The sequence below is a fragment of the Marmota marmota genome, unplaced genomic scaffold (assembly GCF_001458135.2).
Source record: "Marmota marmota marmota unplaced genomic scaffold, marMar, whole genome shotgun sequence".
Classification (NCBI taxonomy): domain Eukaryota; kingdom Metazoa; phylum Chordata; class Mammalia; order Rodentia; family Sciuridae; genus Marmota; species Marmota marmota.
The window spans coordinates 43,069,913-43,085,560 of NW_025999932.1; the positions used below are offsets into that span (position 1 = coordinate 43,069,913).

Consider the following 15,648-nt stretch of genomic DNA (forward strand, 5'->3'; position numbering starts at 1 on the left):
ACCTATAAAATGGGAATGATGCTTGTGGAACTTTGTGAGGATTAAATGAATAGTTGGAGTTTGAATCTTGTTTTTGTCACTTCCAAACTTTATGTTGCTTATATATCTCTTCTTCCTAAGCACCATCTGCATGCAGTCCTGGAGTCCTAGGAGTGCTAGTGCTCTAAGGGATAATAAATTCAGTCAAAGGGTCCCATGTCACAGGTGAGAAAACAGAACCATGAGTACAAAGAAAGCACCTGGAATGTCAAGGTGACTTCTAAAAGAAAATGCTTCTTTTGAATTTAAATTTAGAGCTTAACCACCACCACCACCCCACACACACATACACACAAAGCCCTCATTTTTACGGAAGCCACTCTGGTAAGCTATGAAATTAAATGGAGTTTCTAATAAATGAAACATGTTTTCTCCTGAGATTACAGATCAGGGTCACACTCTTTATTATGACCTACCCAGGGGAGGAATGGGCCTATCCAAAGCAGCAGGAGGAATACTAGCTGCCTTTTTCCAGAAAGAAAAAGCTTTTGCCTAGCCTTCCATATCCTCTGGAGCATCTTAGTAAACAGAGGGTACAGTTGTCATCACTTCTGCCTCTGGGCTCATCCAGCCTTTCAGCACAGGTAAGCCAAGAGTAGGGCCATGCATAAGGCTAGGGGACAGGCTGGACATGAGAGCATAAAAGGAGGTGGCGGGGGACAGAAAGAAAGAATGGGAATGATCTAAGATGAAGGGAGAGAAGGAGCCAGGAGAGTAGGAGATGAGAAGAAATGTCATCCGTGCAGAATGGAGGAGAGTCACCATGCCCTCCCTCAGTGGCATCTGTGCTACCATCTGTGTACCTGGGAACATCAGAGATAGCATTGTTTTCTGCAAACAGAAAAACCCTCAGAAGAGGGATCCCCTTGCAGATAAGTCTTACAAAAGCAGTGCAGTATTTTAATAGCTCCTGCTCTTAGAAAAGGCTTCCTTTTTTCTGTATAAAATTGGCAGATAAAATTGTGTATATTTATGGTAAAAAAATATTTTGAAGCATATATATACATCATAAGACAGTGAAATCTAGCTAATTAACAAAGGCATTGCCTCACATGGTTACCACTTTTATGGTGAAACCACTTAATATCCACTCTGCATTTTTCAAGAATATAAGATATCATCGTTAAGAATAGTCGCCATCCTGTACAACATGAACTTATTCCCCATATGTAACTATAATGCTGTATCCTTTGACTAACATCTTCCCAACCTACCTCTTCAACCACTCCAACCCCTGATAACTACCATTCTACTTTTTACTTCACAAAGTCAACTTTTTACATTTGCAGATGTGGCACTGTTTGTCACTCAGCCTGGCTTTATTCACTTAACATACTCTCTTCAGGTTCATTCATGTTGTCACCAAAGAAAATATTTCTTTCTTTTATGGATGAATAGTATTCCATTGTGTACACATATACCACAGTTTCTTTATGCATTCATCTGTTGATGGATGTTTAGGTTGATTTCATACATTATCTATTCTGAATAGAACTGTGGGAATCATGGGAGTGCAGATGTCTCTTTGACACACTGATTTCATTTCCTTTGGATGTGCACCTGGTAGTGGGATTGCTAGATCATATGGTAGTTCTATTTTTACCATTTCCCATAATGACTGTATTAATTTACATTCCCACCAACAATATATAAGGGTTCCCCTTTTTTCCAAATGCCTGCCAACACTTGTTATCTTTTGTCTTTTTAATAATAGAGGTCCTACATTAAAAAAGTTCCTGATATTACCTTGAAAATTAATTGCTTTATTATCCCACTAAAACAATTTTTATACTTTTGGATGTGTTTTGTTTGTTTTTTTTTTTTTTTGGTTTGTTTTACTTTTGTACAGGTATAAAGATTTCTGCTGATTGAAGAAAATGTGATTACCCAATAGAATTCTGCAATGTATATAGCTAATTTTTTCCTGTATATCTGTAAACCAGCCATAGTAGTTATAATCATTCTTTGCCCAACCACTACCCCTGCACCTTCCCTCAGGAGAGCTGGGTTAGGTGGGAGCTGAGTGATCATTATAAAGTCTGCACATATAAATTGAACTTTCCCAAATCTAGGTCAGTTGGGCAGGAAGACTCTTTTGATAAAACTAGCTGACAATTAGATTCACAGGGCACTTCAATGTTAAATGATATTCTTCCCACATTCTGGGTTATAAGGCTGTATAAACAGTACACTGATGCTAAGAAACAGAAAACAGATTCACAGTAATAGTGAAGCTTCATGGTGCATGGTTTTACACTTTAATAGGCCGTGTTCTGTTCTGCCATGTTAATATTTTAAGTAATATAATTTCCTTTTCGTGTAGTTTCGGGTTCATCTTTTTTTCTTTCTCTGTTTACCTTTTGAAATAGCTTTCTATAGTGCTGCATCTATGCCATGAGAAATTCCTGAAAAACAAAAAGTATAAAGTCAAATAATCTTTGCAGGAAACTAACAAAAACAGTTTTGAAAATGGATTTAAGATTCTGCCACCAAAATGTTATCTTGTGTGCTTTACAGATTCAATCTGTGTCCCAGGCTTTGATCCAAGCCTCAACATGATGACTGGAATAACCCCCATTAACCCAATGATACCAGGCCTGGGTCTAGTACCACCCCCACCACCAACAGAAGTGGCAGTTGTCAAAGAAATAATCCACTGCAAAAGTTGTACTCTTTTCCCTCAAAATCCAAGTAAGTAACACCTATGAGAAATATTTGTTCATCATTTTAAATTTCTTTTTTTTAAATCTGAAATATTATTGCATTAATTTTCATATATGACTCACACATGCATATATAAAACCAGGAGCCTTTTTAAGAAGACTTTTGTCTCTTGATTGGAACAGATATACAAGGACATGTCTGTGTGTCTGTGTGTCTGTCTAGGGGCTGACATGACACTTCAGAGCCAGTACCCGGGATTTGGGGATTTATCTCTAGCATTAAGAATCTTTTTGCATGCAGTGAAGCCTAGCATTTCCTGGAAAACATAATGTGAAATATATAAGCACTTCCATCTATCTTCACAAATGTAGGAGAAAAACTCCAAAATGTGTTTTGCTAGATGGAAATTTGAATTAATTTGGCAGTTAGCAATTTTGGGGCAGGGGGAGCCTGCATCTCAGAATTTCTGGACCAGATTGCATTTGCCAAAGGAATCCATACATTTGATGGAGTAAATAGGCTGGGAATTTTTTTTTTAATTTAGCCTCAGTTACAAAGTTTATGGACTTAAATAGCTAGGATTTTTTTTTTATTCATATTAATCAGTGTTTCCTTTTTTAAGTGGACTTTTCATGAGATTGCTTTAGTAATCTACATATAAACTAGGTAAAATGTGTGACAGTGTACATTTTATCTTTTTATACAGCCTCCCCCAAATTTAATAGTTTGCTCATTTAAATGTGAATAATAACAAAGTATTTTTTTCAGGCATGATGTTTCACAGCCAAGTAAGTATTGTGTGTGCTTCTCTGGGTTGTGCTTCCTGTGTTCAGCCTTTTCTCTCCTTTACCTAGCAACGAGACAAAGAAGATAACAAGCTGAGGTTTCTCATCATGTTGTTATTTCATCATGTTTTGTACTTTGTGAATGTTCCCCCGCCCCTTTCTGGGCCTCTGTGTTATAAAGAAGAAATGAAATTATGCTAACATGTGCGTTATCTTTGTTCATGGACAAGCACAGTCACTCTATGTAGAAATGAACACAGAAAGTAAAGATTGGTAGGAGGAGGGGAGAGGAACCTAAAACAAGACAGCCCAGGAAAAATGTAAGTTGGGACAGAAGTTGACCTTTACTCAGCCTGGACAGAATAACTGGGGCAAGCTTTACCTTTGCCAGGGAAGCCAGGAAAAGAGAGCCAATCAATAAGACAAAACTTTCTATTTTGTTGTGATATTAGATCTCCCACCTCCTTCCACAAGAGAACGACCTCCGGGGTGTAAGACTGTGTTTGTCGGAGGATTACCAGAAAATGCTACGGAGGAAATTATTCAAGAAGTCTTTGAGCAGTGCGGTGATATTACAGCCATCCGAAAAAGCAAGAAGAATTTTTGTCACATTCGCTTTGCAGAGGAATTCATGGTTGATAAAGCCATTTACCTTTCTGGTACTTTGCATTACATAAGGGGTTTTCTAGGCATTTTGTCATGTTTTGTGATGTTAATATGAGCTTATTCCCTTTTGCCTTAATGCACAATAAAGCCCAAATACTTTGGGGCTACAGAAGGAGGAATTCTGTCTTTTTCCTTGGCTCCCAGAAGCTCTCTGTTAAGCCTGTGAATGTACCTCACTGCAGGAATGATTTCCTACCCTCCAGTCTTAAGGAATTCCATCGAGTTTCTAATTAATGCTCTCAAGTACTTATTAGATGAAAAGCAATATTATGAGTACGGAGGACCATTATTATTATTGGATGTAAATCCACTGGGGGAGTAAAGTACTCTCAGAATAATTTTAGTTTTTTTAGAAGTGAATTCACTTTTTTGACACCAGGGCACCAAAGCAAGATCAGTTCCTTTCAGGAAAGTGGCTTAGGGGCATGATAATGAAGCTCAATATCATGCCCACTTGATGGTTCCTTAAGACTAACCTCCTGGGACTGGGGTTGTGGATCAGTGATAGAACGCTGGTCTAGCCTGGCATGTGTGAGACACTGGATTCCATTCTCAGCACTGCATACAAATAAATAAAATTTAAAAAATTATAAAAAAAGATCCATCAACAACTAAAAATATTCATATAAAAGACTAACTATCCTTAGTCTTTGGTGGCAGTTTTTATAAGAGATTTTTACAGATGTTGAAATGAAGCCTAATGTTGCCTCCCACTGTGTGGGTGTTAAAGTAAGTGTTATGGAGTCTGTCAACAGGCTTTTGCCAAATCTAAGAACAATGGGACTATTATTAATATAAGGCTTTCAGAGGACTTATTTTTTAGGTTCAACTTGATTACCTTTCCCTGGAACCCTCCAATGCCGTTTTCCAGTCGGCCACTCTGCATACCACCTCTCTATTCCTAAGGCAAAGCTAATGGGGGAAGGTGGGAAAACAACAGGAAGGGAAAACCATGTGATAGTACTGGGAGATTTTACTTAATTTCTGCAATCAGCCTTCATTGCCAGGACCTTCTGTACAAATCCCAGAAGCCTTGAGGTTTTCTCAGTGCCCCAGAGATTTTCCTGAACCAGATAATGACACAGGGAACTTTTAAACCTTTATTCCAATGAATCCTTAGAAAGTGAAAAATGAAGTCTGAAGGCATTCCACAATGGAGATGGAAGACAAACCTGGAAGAAAGACATTTGGCAACTCACTCACAGCTACTAGGCCACCAGGGATTCTGGAGAGGATAGGGCACTGGGTTTCCCATACCCTGATCTGGATGACCTCTCTTCCAGCTTCCACTTCCTCATCTGCACAATAGAGATCCTTACAATTTACCAACGAAGACCGCAAAGACTAAATCAAATGATGTTAAGTGTTTAGCAGGTACCTGTGATAGGAACCATTCAGTACATGGCTGTTTTTAGCAGAAGTATCCTGATCAGGATAAAGAACTGCTTCTTATTTCTCAGCAAACTCTGCCCTAGGGACTTGGGTTCTAATCACGGCTCTATCAATAATAGTACTACTTTATCCCTCCTGATTCAATGAAAGGGTTAGAGTAGATCATAGGTCTTTTACAACACTAGTTTAGACCCAACCCAGTACTTAGACCTAATCAGAGCCTCATAAGGACACTAACAAGGATGAACAGTCTCAGATTTAGGCATCCAAAAGGTATTCCTTTCTTTAGTCTTTGGTCCTTGCTTTTCCTATCTCAGCAAGCCCCTGATGGCTCCTTGGTCCACCCCTTTGCAGCAGGATGAAGCACCAGCACAGGTCTCAGCTGCAGCCTCCCTGCCTGGGTGTAGAGGTCTCCAGCCTGCCTTGGCTGCCCTGTGGAGGCTGCAACATCAGAGCCAGGATGATCTGAAAGGCTGGCTAATTGAAGGGGTAGGAAGGCAGGCAGGCTATACCCCAAACCCTGCATATGAGCTCCTGCAAGCCCAGCCCAGCTGGAAGGCTTATCTAATTTTAGACCCATGTTTGCATTTGAGGGCCAGGCTAATTTTAGTCTCATCCTCATCAGGGTCTCTTTTAGGGCCTTAATGATGATGTTTTGGTGAAAGAGAGGATGTTGGAACCAGAAGCATGAGACAAGTCATTTCTCTGTACATAAGTGAGAGAAAGTTGCTGGGCCAGTCGGGGCAGCTGGCCAGTCCCAAGCAGTCTAGCCAGCTCAGCTGTTACGTAGGTATCACCATGGCCTGCTGACTTGTTAACTTTCCATGGCCCACAAACAAGACACATTTTACTCTAGCATTAACTCTGCTCATCTGGGAACAGCGCATTTTTGATTGGTATTGTGATGTCTTCCCATTTTTAGATAACACTTTGGAAACCTAGGAGGGAGAAAAGTTCAGTGGCATGCAGGCATCAGATGTGAGATCTGTATCTTATTTGTAACTTTTGAAAGTCATGAAGTGCCCTACCTAGGGGGAAGCCAAGGTCTACAGGGATTTTCAGCTGTATTTTAACCCAAAATGCTACAATGATCCATTGAAACCTACCATGAGATCTTGAATACCAGCATAGCACAGCCTAGCATTCTGTAGTCGTATCTCATTTGCAAAGCCCCTGCACAGCAAAAGTGCTTATTTTGCTCTCTCCTCTGGCAGCCCCTGGCAGTCGTGTTCCTGCTGGGACCTGAATTTATGTTCTGAAAATCTGAGTAGCCCAAACTGAAGAACAACCTCAAAGTCAACTCTTCTTCATTTGAAGTTGGGCTGGCTGGCTGGTTTCAGTCCTGTGTTGATTTCTCAGATCTAGTTTTTGCTCATAATCTTTATAAGTTTCGTAGCTCACAGTAAATCCCCCAAAGATTTCCAGCCCCCCCTCCCTTTTTTTTTTTCTGGCCTAGCTTTGGGCTCTTGCATAGGGCTCCCGTGGCCTTCAAAGATTGTATGGACAATTTGTATGATGCTGCATGCAAGATGAGGGTGCTGCGGGGTTGCAAGGGAGGCAGCATTGAGGCCTCTTGATTGAAGGTAAAATATTCTCCTGCATGCCCCAGATGATAAGTGGAAATAAAACAGCATTGCAAAATTGCCTTGGTAATTGTGGCTTTTGCAGCTGCTGAGAGAAAACTGAGCAGCCGTATTTTCTAGGGGAATGAAGCAACAGCCTAAGTGAGGTATTCTGGAATTTACTTTGGAGATCTTTTTAAATATCATAGATGCTCTTTATTTACTCATACCTCCCACCCCTCTTCTACGAAGAATTTAAGAGTGCTTATGCAATAGAGTTATAGTAAATTGAAAATAAAAACATCAAGGCCATAAAAGGGCAGGAATAAAAAATATACTACATACCAAATTTGTTTCTGAGCTTCCTGGAAGCCAGAGGGAAGAAGGAATTACCACAATTTGACCCCTGCTTCTTAAGATCATCTTCTGTTGGTGACACTGGGTTGGAACATGGTTAAGACATCCTCTGAGATACCTCCCAGAGTTATCTTTATTCTCATACCCTAACAGGCTTAATTAATTTAGTAGGGCTTCAGGGTCTTTGGGGAGGAGAAGTGCTTTCTTACCTCTTTGTGGGAGATGTCCTGTCCTGAGGGCGAAGGAGTTAAGTGGTTTGCCTAGCCCCAGTGAGGGCCTGGAACAGAAGTGAGTCCATGGTGACCCTGATATGACCAGACTTTCCACTGGTTTCAGGTTACCGGATGCGATTAGGGTCTAGCACAGACAAAAAGGATTCAGGCCGCCTTCATGTAGACTTCGCCCAGGCCAGGGACGACTTCTATGAGTGGGAATGCAAGCAGAGGATGCGAGCCCGTGAGGAGCGGCATCGTCGCAAGCTGGAGGAGGACCGGCTCCGGCCGCCCTCACCACCAGCCATAATGCACTACTCGGAGCACGAAGCAGCGCTGCTGGCAGAGAAGCTGAAAGGTAGGAAGCCATGTGTGCTGGTTTTTCTTCCTGCACCACAGTCACTACTGAAAGAGAAAGCAGTGATCCTCAAATGCCGGAGTCCTGTGTGTTCCTGTTGCCCCTTTCCTGCTGGTTTCCAGTGAGCCAAAGTGTTGACACCTAGGCTTCATCGTCGTGCTCTGGACAGAGCCGTGCCCTTCCCACCATCAGTATGTGTGTACTGTCATATGACCAAACTCACTGAATGATGGGGCAGAACTGTGGACAGCAGTAAACCCAAGAGCAGGCTCTTGTCCTCTGGCCTGGTGTTGAGTGAGCCTGGGAAGTAGCTTCATCTATGGTTTGGCAGTTCCTAGTATTCCCAGAGCTTTGTGGAGTTTGCATCCACAAGACTCTACTCGTCTCGTAACTTCTTGAGCCATGTCAGACACTGTGCTAGGTAGGATCCATTGCAGGATAGAGGAGGACCTCTGTATTTCATGGAGGCCCATCTTCAGAGTTGGAGGTGAAGGAACACTCTGAACGCCTACAGATGAGTAGCAGCAGAAGAAAGCTATTTCATTTCCTTCAATGTTTGCTGAGGCTTCCCCTGGGTTTAAGGACACTACTCTACTGAACATCGTAATGATTGGAAAGAGGCTAGAGTTTGTCATTAGGATGATGTGTGTGTGTGAATTCAGTTCTATTTTTGACCAAAGTTGTGAGAGCTGAGTAACATTGGATATTTTATAGGCAAGCAATGGACACACCATCTTTGGGTCATTGGTTGCTGTCAGGACTAGCATAGGTCGCAGTTGCCATAGGCAAGTGTCCACAGGGAAATGAAAAACTGTGGAATGAAGCACATGGATAGCCATCAGCCCAAAGCTGTGCAATATGCTTTGGGAAATCAGGCAAGTGCAAGGTGTCGAGAAGGTCTTCACAGAGCAGGCAGAACTGGACCTTGGCAGAATAAACAAGATTTTCTTCCAAGATTATAAGGGAAGTCAGGGGCACATAAAGGCATTCTATCCAGAGGTTGGAGCCCTAGAAATAAAGACACTTGGGAAGCAGGGAGGAATGTGGCCCAGGTGCTGCATTTATAGAAAAAGGTGAAGCTAGAAAAGCAGTCTGGAACCTGAAAGGCTATTGCTGAATTTGGATTTTATTTCATAAAGAGAAGAGTGAGAGGAAAAAATTCCAGGTGAGAGGAGGGGTGTGGCCAGTCCTAACTGTTTCAGAGCCTAGCTGATGTGTTTCTGGCAGTGGCTTAAGTGGATGGTATGTTTTCACCAAAGAAAATATATGAAAATCTGCCTGACACCTCTTTTAGAAAGATAAAAAATGACATTCTGTGCTTTAAAATAAAAGGCCTGTGCTTCTAGCCCTCAACCCCCTGTCCAGCTAGGGAATTCCTAATCAGCCTCAGTTGCCACTGCAGTGCCCCTGTGTAACCATGGAGCACTTCTTACTGACACTTTAGGTGCAGATTTTGTTGCTCTCTGGAGACCTATCAGATGGGCATAAATACATAGGCAGTGGCTGCCCCTTCAATAAAAGTCACACATGGTGTAAATACAGACCTCATCTCACTTCTCCAGTCAGCTTAGAAACCACAAGTATCCAAAATGAGAAAGAGCAATATTCTCAGCCAGGAATGTTCATTGGAACAAATAATTTCTTCTTTAATATTCAGTTCTTTATGTGGTCTCAACTCCTGATCTACATGGACTAAATTATATTTATTCACATCCATCCCTAGAAGTGACAAATACTAGTACCTTGGTTCTGCAACCTCCTGGAGGAATTTCATGAAAGTTTTGCATCTACATTATGTTGTTTTTAAGAAACCAGCCCAGAGACATCTATGCATGTATGAGGTACATGGCATTTGCCTCTCCTTTTAGAGGATAGCAGATTGGGATGTCAATTTGGTAGAGTAATTTGCAAGCCTTGCCATTTAAAAAATATATATTTATATAGATGAGTATAATTTGCAAAATTCAGAAGCTGTACCTTTGCCAAGAACTGAGTGATCCCTTGAGGAGAGAACAGATTGGAAATTTTAATAGATGGCTGTTACAGTAGAATGAACTAGCTGAGAATACATCTTAGGCAAGAGTCAGGTAATATCAGGCTTGACAATTTCAACCCAAGCACAGAGTTTGGAATATAAACAGCATTTAATTGCTTAGGAAATTGGCTGCCTCAGAGAGGAAATCCACTCCATGCTCCTTATAACACTGCAAAGCCAGACAAGAGGAGCCAAGGAAACTGTTTCCCTGAAGATGATTTCACTGATGTGGGGCTATAAAATGCAGTCAAGATGTAAGGTACGGAAACCTGTGTCAGAAAAGCAGTGAAAAAGCTATCTGAAAATACCTAATTGGATTTGATTTTTTTCCTCCCCTGAGAAATCTTGCTATCTTAGGTTTATTACAGACATTTTCTTCCATTTTACATCATACTTATTTATTCTTACAACTTTTTTTTTTGAAGATCAGCTTCATTCAGCAAAACTTGTATAAGCCAATTCTTTCTTATGGCTCATGCCCTGATGGTGCCAGAACTACACACAGTAGGTGTTCAGAAATGAATTTCTTTCTCTCTTTTCCATCTCTTTGATGCGTGGGCATACTGCTTTTCTGGCCACTAGCGCTGCTCAGTGTGTCAGAAAACGTAGGGAAGGATGTGTGTCTACTCAGCTCTCTCTCCTGTCACTCAGGAAGTATTTGCTGAGCATTCTACTACACAAGCCCCTGCCTTACAGAGGTGAGGCAATAACAAATCACTCTAAACTTGCCACTTACCGTAGTGGGATTGTTATGTTATGATAATAGTATACTTTTATAAGTTGGCAAATGCAGGGTATTCTCCCCAGGTAGATAGCTTACTCAGTGGGGCAGTGCAGGGCTCAGAAAGGGAACATCTAGGACCAGGGCACCCCCATTTACTGGCTGCTGGGCCTTTGAAGCCAGGGGAAACACTGAGTTGTAATTGTACAGTGTCTAAGGCACGAAGTCACCCAGCATCTATTACAGTAATATAAATTCTAAAAAAGAAAATCAGCAGGCACCCTGCTGATTAAATAGACATTGTTCGGAGACAATTCAACCTAATGAAGACTGACTGGGAAGTAACCGCACACGGACCCAAAGTTTATGGCATGGCTTTGAGAAAGTGAGAAGGAGCTCGATACACCATAATTACACTTTATTGGAAACAGTGGCACCAGGCAGATGAGATAATGAATTTCTGTGTGTCTAGCCCAGACCATCCAGCCCTGGAGGAGCCCTGTGTTTGGGCTGTGCAAGGAAAAGATTGATTAGACCGTGCGGAAGGATTATATCCTAATTCACGGGGGATTTCTCTGGGCAAGAACATTAAAAAGTTTTTGTGTACTTTTTCCCCTTTGGAAAGCTGCACATAATCTTTCATTATGTGTTGAAATGAAGAGTTTCTGTCTGTGTCAGGTGAAATTGTAGGAAGACTCTGCACACGGTGCCCTTAGGATTCCCTGTGTGTCATCCGGAATCCAGTCCTCCTGGGATCATACTCATCTCCAGAGGACTGAGATTTGCATACAGAGTGGCCCAAGGATCAGCCTGCCAGCGGGAGGTAGGGAGGTAGGGAGGTACTGGCATTTTACTGAGATGGTTGTCAATATTTATGGTTCCATGAAAATAAAAATCAATAATGCTGTGAGCCAAATGGACGTTCCATTAGCTAAAAGCTAGAACTCCTTCTTCAAGCAAGAGGAATATGAAGCACAGGAGCCTGTTTGAGAATCACTTGCTTCATTGTTATTGACCTTCATAGAGGCAAGATAGGCCATTTCATTTAGAAACATTTTGCTTGGCCCTGAAGCAGAAATAACCAGTACATTTTCATATTGCCCCCTTAATTCTCTCATTTTTACAGACAATAATAATAGGGGAGATTGTGTGTGTGTGTGTGTGTGTGTGTGTGTGTGTGTGTGTGTGTTGGGGACATAGAGGAGCATTAGCCACTTATAAATATCCTTTTATGCCATCTGATTGGTTAATTGATGCATAGTTCATTGAGCAGCCAGAAATGGAGACTCATTTGAGAATTGTCTTAGTTTTCCAGTGCTATAATAAAATACTTATATCTGGATCATTTATAAACAATAAAAGTTTGTTGAGTTTATGGTTCTGGAGGATGGAAAATTAAAGAGCATAGCACCTGCTTCTGGGGAGGGCATTTATGCCACAGTACCCCTATGGTCAAAGGAGGAAGGACAAGCGAGCGCACAAGATAGAGGATGAGGACTTATTTGTCCTTTCACCAGGAGCACGCTACCATGATAGTGGCATGATCCATTCATGAGGGTCCCATCTCTTAATACTATCACAAGGTAATTAAATTTCTCCACAAGTTTTGGAAGGGATATTCAAACCATAACAGATACACCCAGTGGAATTTTCGGAATGTGGTAGCAGCAGTGCGTTGACCATGCTGGAATTCCAAATCTACTTAGATCCACACATGACTGTACTCTGTAAGCAATGTCCAGCTGTCATCAAAGCCAGGAATTGCTGATAGCTATATAGATACACAATTTATTGTATGTCCACATCCTCATTTCTTTGGGAAGAAAAGTTTTATATAATGTCTTTTTATTTTTATTTTTTTCACTTTCTTTCTGTTCAAACATGGAACACCCTCCTCTTGTTCCTGTGTAGAACAATAAGTAAAAGCACTGTGGCCCACTTAAATTTCATATTCCATGTTTATGGCCAGGCTTAGAGCCTATCACTGTTCTGAAATTCAAGGCTGGATCTCCCTGAGCACACAAAAAGGTAGGAAAAAACTACTTACCACTTTGGTTCCTTCCTCCATCATTTTCTACATATCAATTTTATTAAAATTCACCAAATATCCACCCCTTTCTGCCTTGCCTTGAGGTTTCAGACATGACTATAGCAGGAGCCCTGCTTTTGAAGAGTGTGTTAAAGGACCTATGGTGGTGAAGTCATGACTGTCTTACAAATATAAAATGAGCAGTTGCCAGAGATTTTATTTAACTCATCAATTAATGAGAAAGCAATAAGATGTTAAAATAGGTTTAAAGGAAAATGTGTTTATTATAAAGATTAAAATGTTTCTACATTTGTACTGTTACAGAGAGGAAGTGTTTTCCACAATTTATATTCTATTCCCACAGAGTTGTAAAATAGCCTAGTCGAAGACAAGTGAAGGTTCACACCCCAACAACCAGATAATATGTGTGTGTGTGTGTTGTGGGGGGTCCTAGTCCATGCCAAGCATTCCATTGAAAGGATTTGCAGGGATCACTATGTGCATTTCCAAGTCTTGGATACTTATTTCTTTCTTGAATGGGAGTATCAGCTTCTCTTTGATTGGGAATGGGGATTTAGGGACAGGGATCCCCAAAGTTTCTCAAAATCACATCAGATTCTTCAGTATTCCCTACTATCTTAGCTGCTGCTTTGAATTTCAGGTTTTCGTTATGTCTTAACTTAGATTAGTGCCTAACTAGTTTATCTGGCCTTCATTGAGTTATTTCTTCCAGTGCTTCTCAAACTTCATTGTACCTGTCAGTCACTTGGGTAAAATGCAGATTCACAGTTGGGAGGCCCGAGAAAGGCTGAACCTGCGTTTTAAACACGCTCCCAAAGGATGCTGATGCATGTGGTCTTTTAGCAGAAATTATCCTACATACAATTTTTAAATGCCTACCGTCATACAGTAGAAGGAAGACAGGGAGAAGGAAGGAGAACCACAAAGTCTGAAATGAGATGGGCGTGGATACAGGTGGGAACATTGGGGGATGATAGATAATCATTCTCATATTACTTGCTCCTCAAAAGGCTAAGCAGTGCCTTCCTCCATTCCAGGATTAAAAATGCTTTCAAAATTTTTTGAATCAATTGATAATCTGGTAAGTGTCTTACTGCCAAAGGCTTTGCTTCTTTGCCATTATCTGACATCACTTCTAACTTTCATAGCCAGTGATAATGACCTCAGAGACTTGAAGGATAAAAGGAGCAGTCAGCTTGAAGGTCCTGAGAACATTTATCTGTGGTAGACAATGAAATGTGGGAAAATACTCCTTAACATGAGATTAAATTTTTTATTATCAACTGTGAAGCTTTCTGACTCTTATTTGTTGAATTTGTAGCTTTCTAGTAGTAATCACTACAAGTCCATGAGAAATAGAGCATAATAAAATATAAATTCCAAAGAAAAAAAAGCCAAAGCAACCAAAAACATTGAAATATGTTTGGCAGGTTTTATTCTCATATTAGACCCTCAGAATAGGAGACAGAGGTATGAGCCAACAGTACTGTGCAGGGTGACTGTATCAGTGGGACACATGGAGAAGGATGGGAACATAGCAAAGAGTGCAAACCAGGTTGCTGAAGTTTTCTGTGTGAAAGGGCAGCTGAATCTTAAGGGAAGAATGACCCTGGCCAGGGGGACAGAGTGTTTAAGGGTCTCTCTGAGGAAGAGCACAGCAAGTGCAAAAGCGGGGCCAGGGCCATGGTGCTTAGCCAGGGCTGTGACAAAGAAATGGGGGCCCATTCCTGCCAAGCAGGAAGGAAGACCCGTGAGCAAACATTTCTAGTCACCCAAGTGTGACATGGTGAGGACCCTGCTTAGAAGATGCTGGGCAAGTTTTACTGAGCAAATGGTCCATATTCATGCCATAATATGGCAATTTCCCCAATTCTTACTGTGGAAAAAGCACATCTGCAGATTTTAATTTCTAAACTGCACACCCATGTTCAGAGTTATGCCTAAACATGTTCATGGAAAGTGCTTAGAATTTTTATAAGTGCATCTTTGATGTGATTTTTATGAGCGGCGTTAATTTCTTTCCGCATGAATAGCTTTAATAATGCTGCAATCTAAAATCCTGTTTAAATTAGTTTATATTGTTTTCTGCTTTCTCAGTGATCTTTCCACTGAATACAAAATTGAATTTACAGATGGGCATTGAAAATGACTGCTCCCAATATGCTCCTGTAGTCATCCAGAGGGAGTTACTGGCTTCGTCTTAATTAATATAAATTAAAGACACTTCTTACGTGGCAATAAATATTGACCAGAGTTACCAAGCATGCCTTAACTGATGTGTTTTAAATTTAATTTGAATGTCAGTACATCAATCATACATCATTCTGCTGTCATAAGAAAGTTCAAAAATGAAGACGAAGTTGAGAGTTTTCAAAACTCTACACTCTCTTAGGCTAATGGGACTTGTCTACTAGTATGAGTTAAAATGTTAGAAAACCTCTTGGCTACTCACTTTTAAATAGTGTATTTTTAGTTGCTTAATCCTAAGGGTGTTGTTTCCTTTCTAGAAGCTATCAGTTAACTATAATCTGCTGCCTGTAACTTGTGCTTAGCTTAGATCTAGGAGTGAAGAGCAATAAAATGTGTTTTTTGGACCACTTGAGCAAACATGCATTTTTAAAATTTAAGTGTGTTCTTCCTGACAGTAACTTAGTATATTTATGAACTGAACTACCAAGAGCAAGAAAAGGAAAAACTACCCACTACTACGTGCAAGAGAACGAAAGATGAGGCACATGGCTTGCTCTTGCTTGTGCATGTGGGCGCACTTTCTCTCTCTCTCTCTCTCTCTCTCTCTCTCTCTCTCT

General features: G+C 40.9%; 1 protein-coding gene across 7 annotated transcripts in view; it reads left to right on the forward strand.

The window, feature by feature from the left end:
• Positions 1 to 15,648, forward strand: part of Enox1 (ecto-NOX disulfide-thiol exchanger 1) — a 443,331-nt gene that overhangs the window by 282,051 nt on the left and 145,632 nt on the right. For all 7 annotated transcript variants that reach the window (XM_048800957.1, XM_048800956.1, XM_048800959.1 and 4 more), the window contains 3 exons: positions 2,557 to 2,730; positions 3,941 to 4,147; positions 7,802 to 8,035. In XM_048800957.1, coding sequence (XP_048656914.1) covers positions 2,557 to 2,730; positions 3,941 to 4,147; positions 7,802 to 8,035 — 615 coding nt within the window. The remainder of the gene's footprint in view (positions 1 to 2,556; positions 2,731 to 3,940; positions 4,148 to 7,801; positions 8,036 to 15,648) is intronic.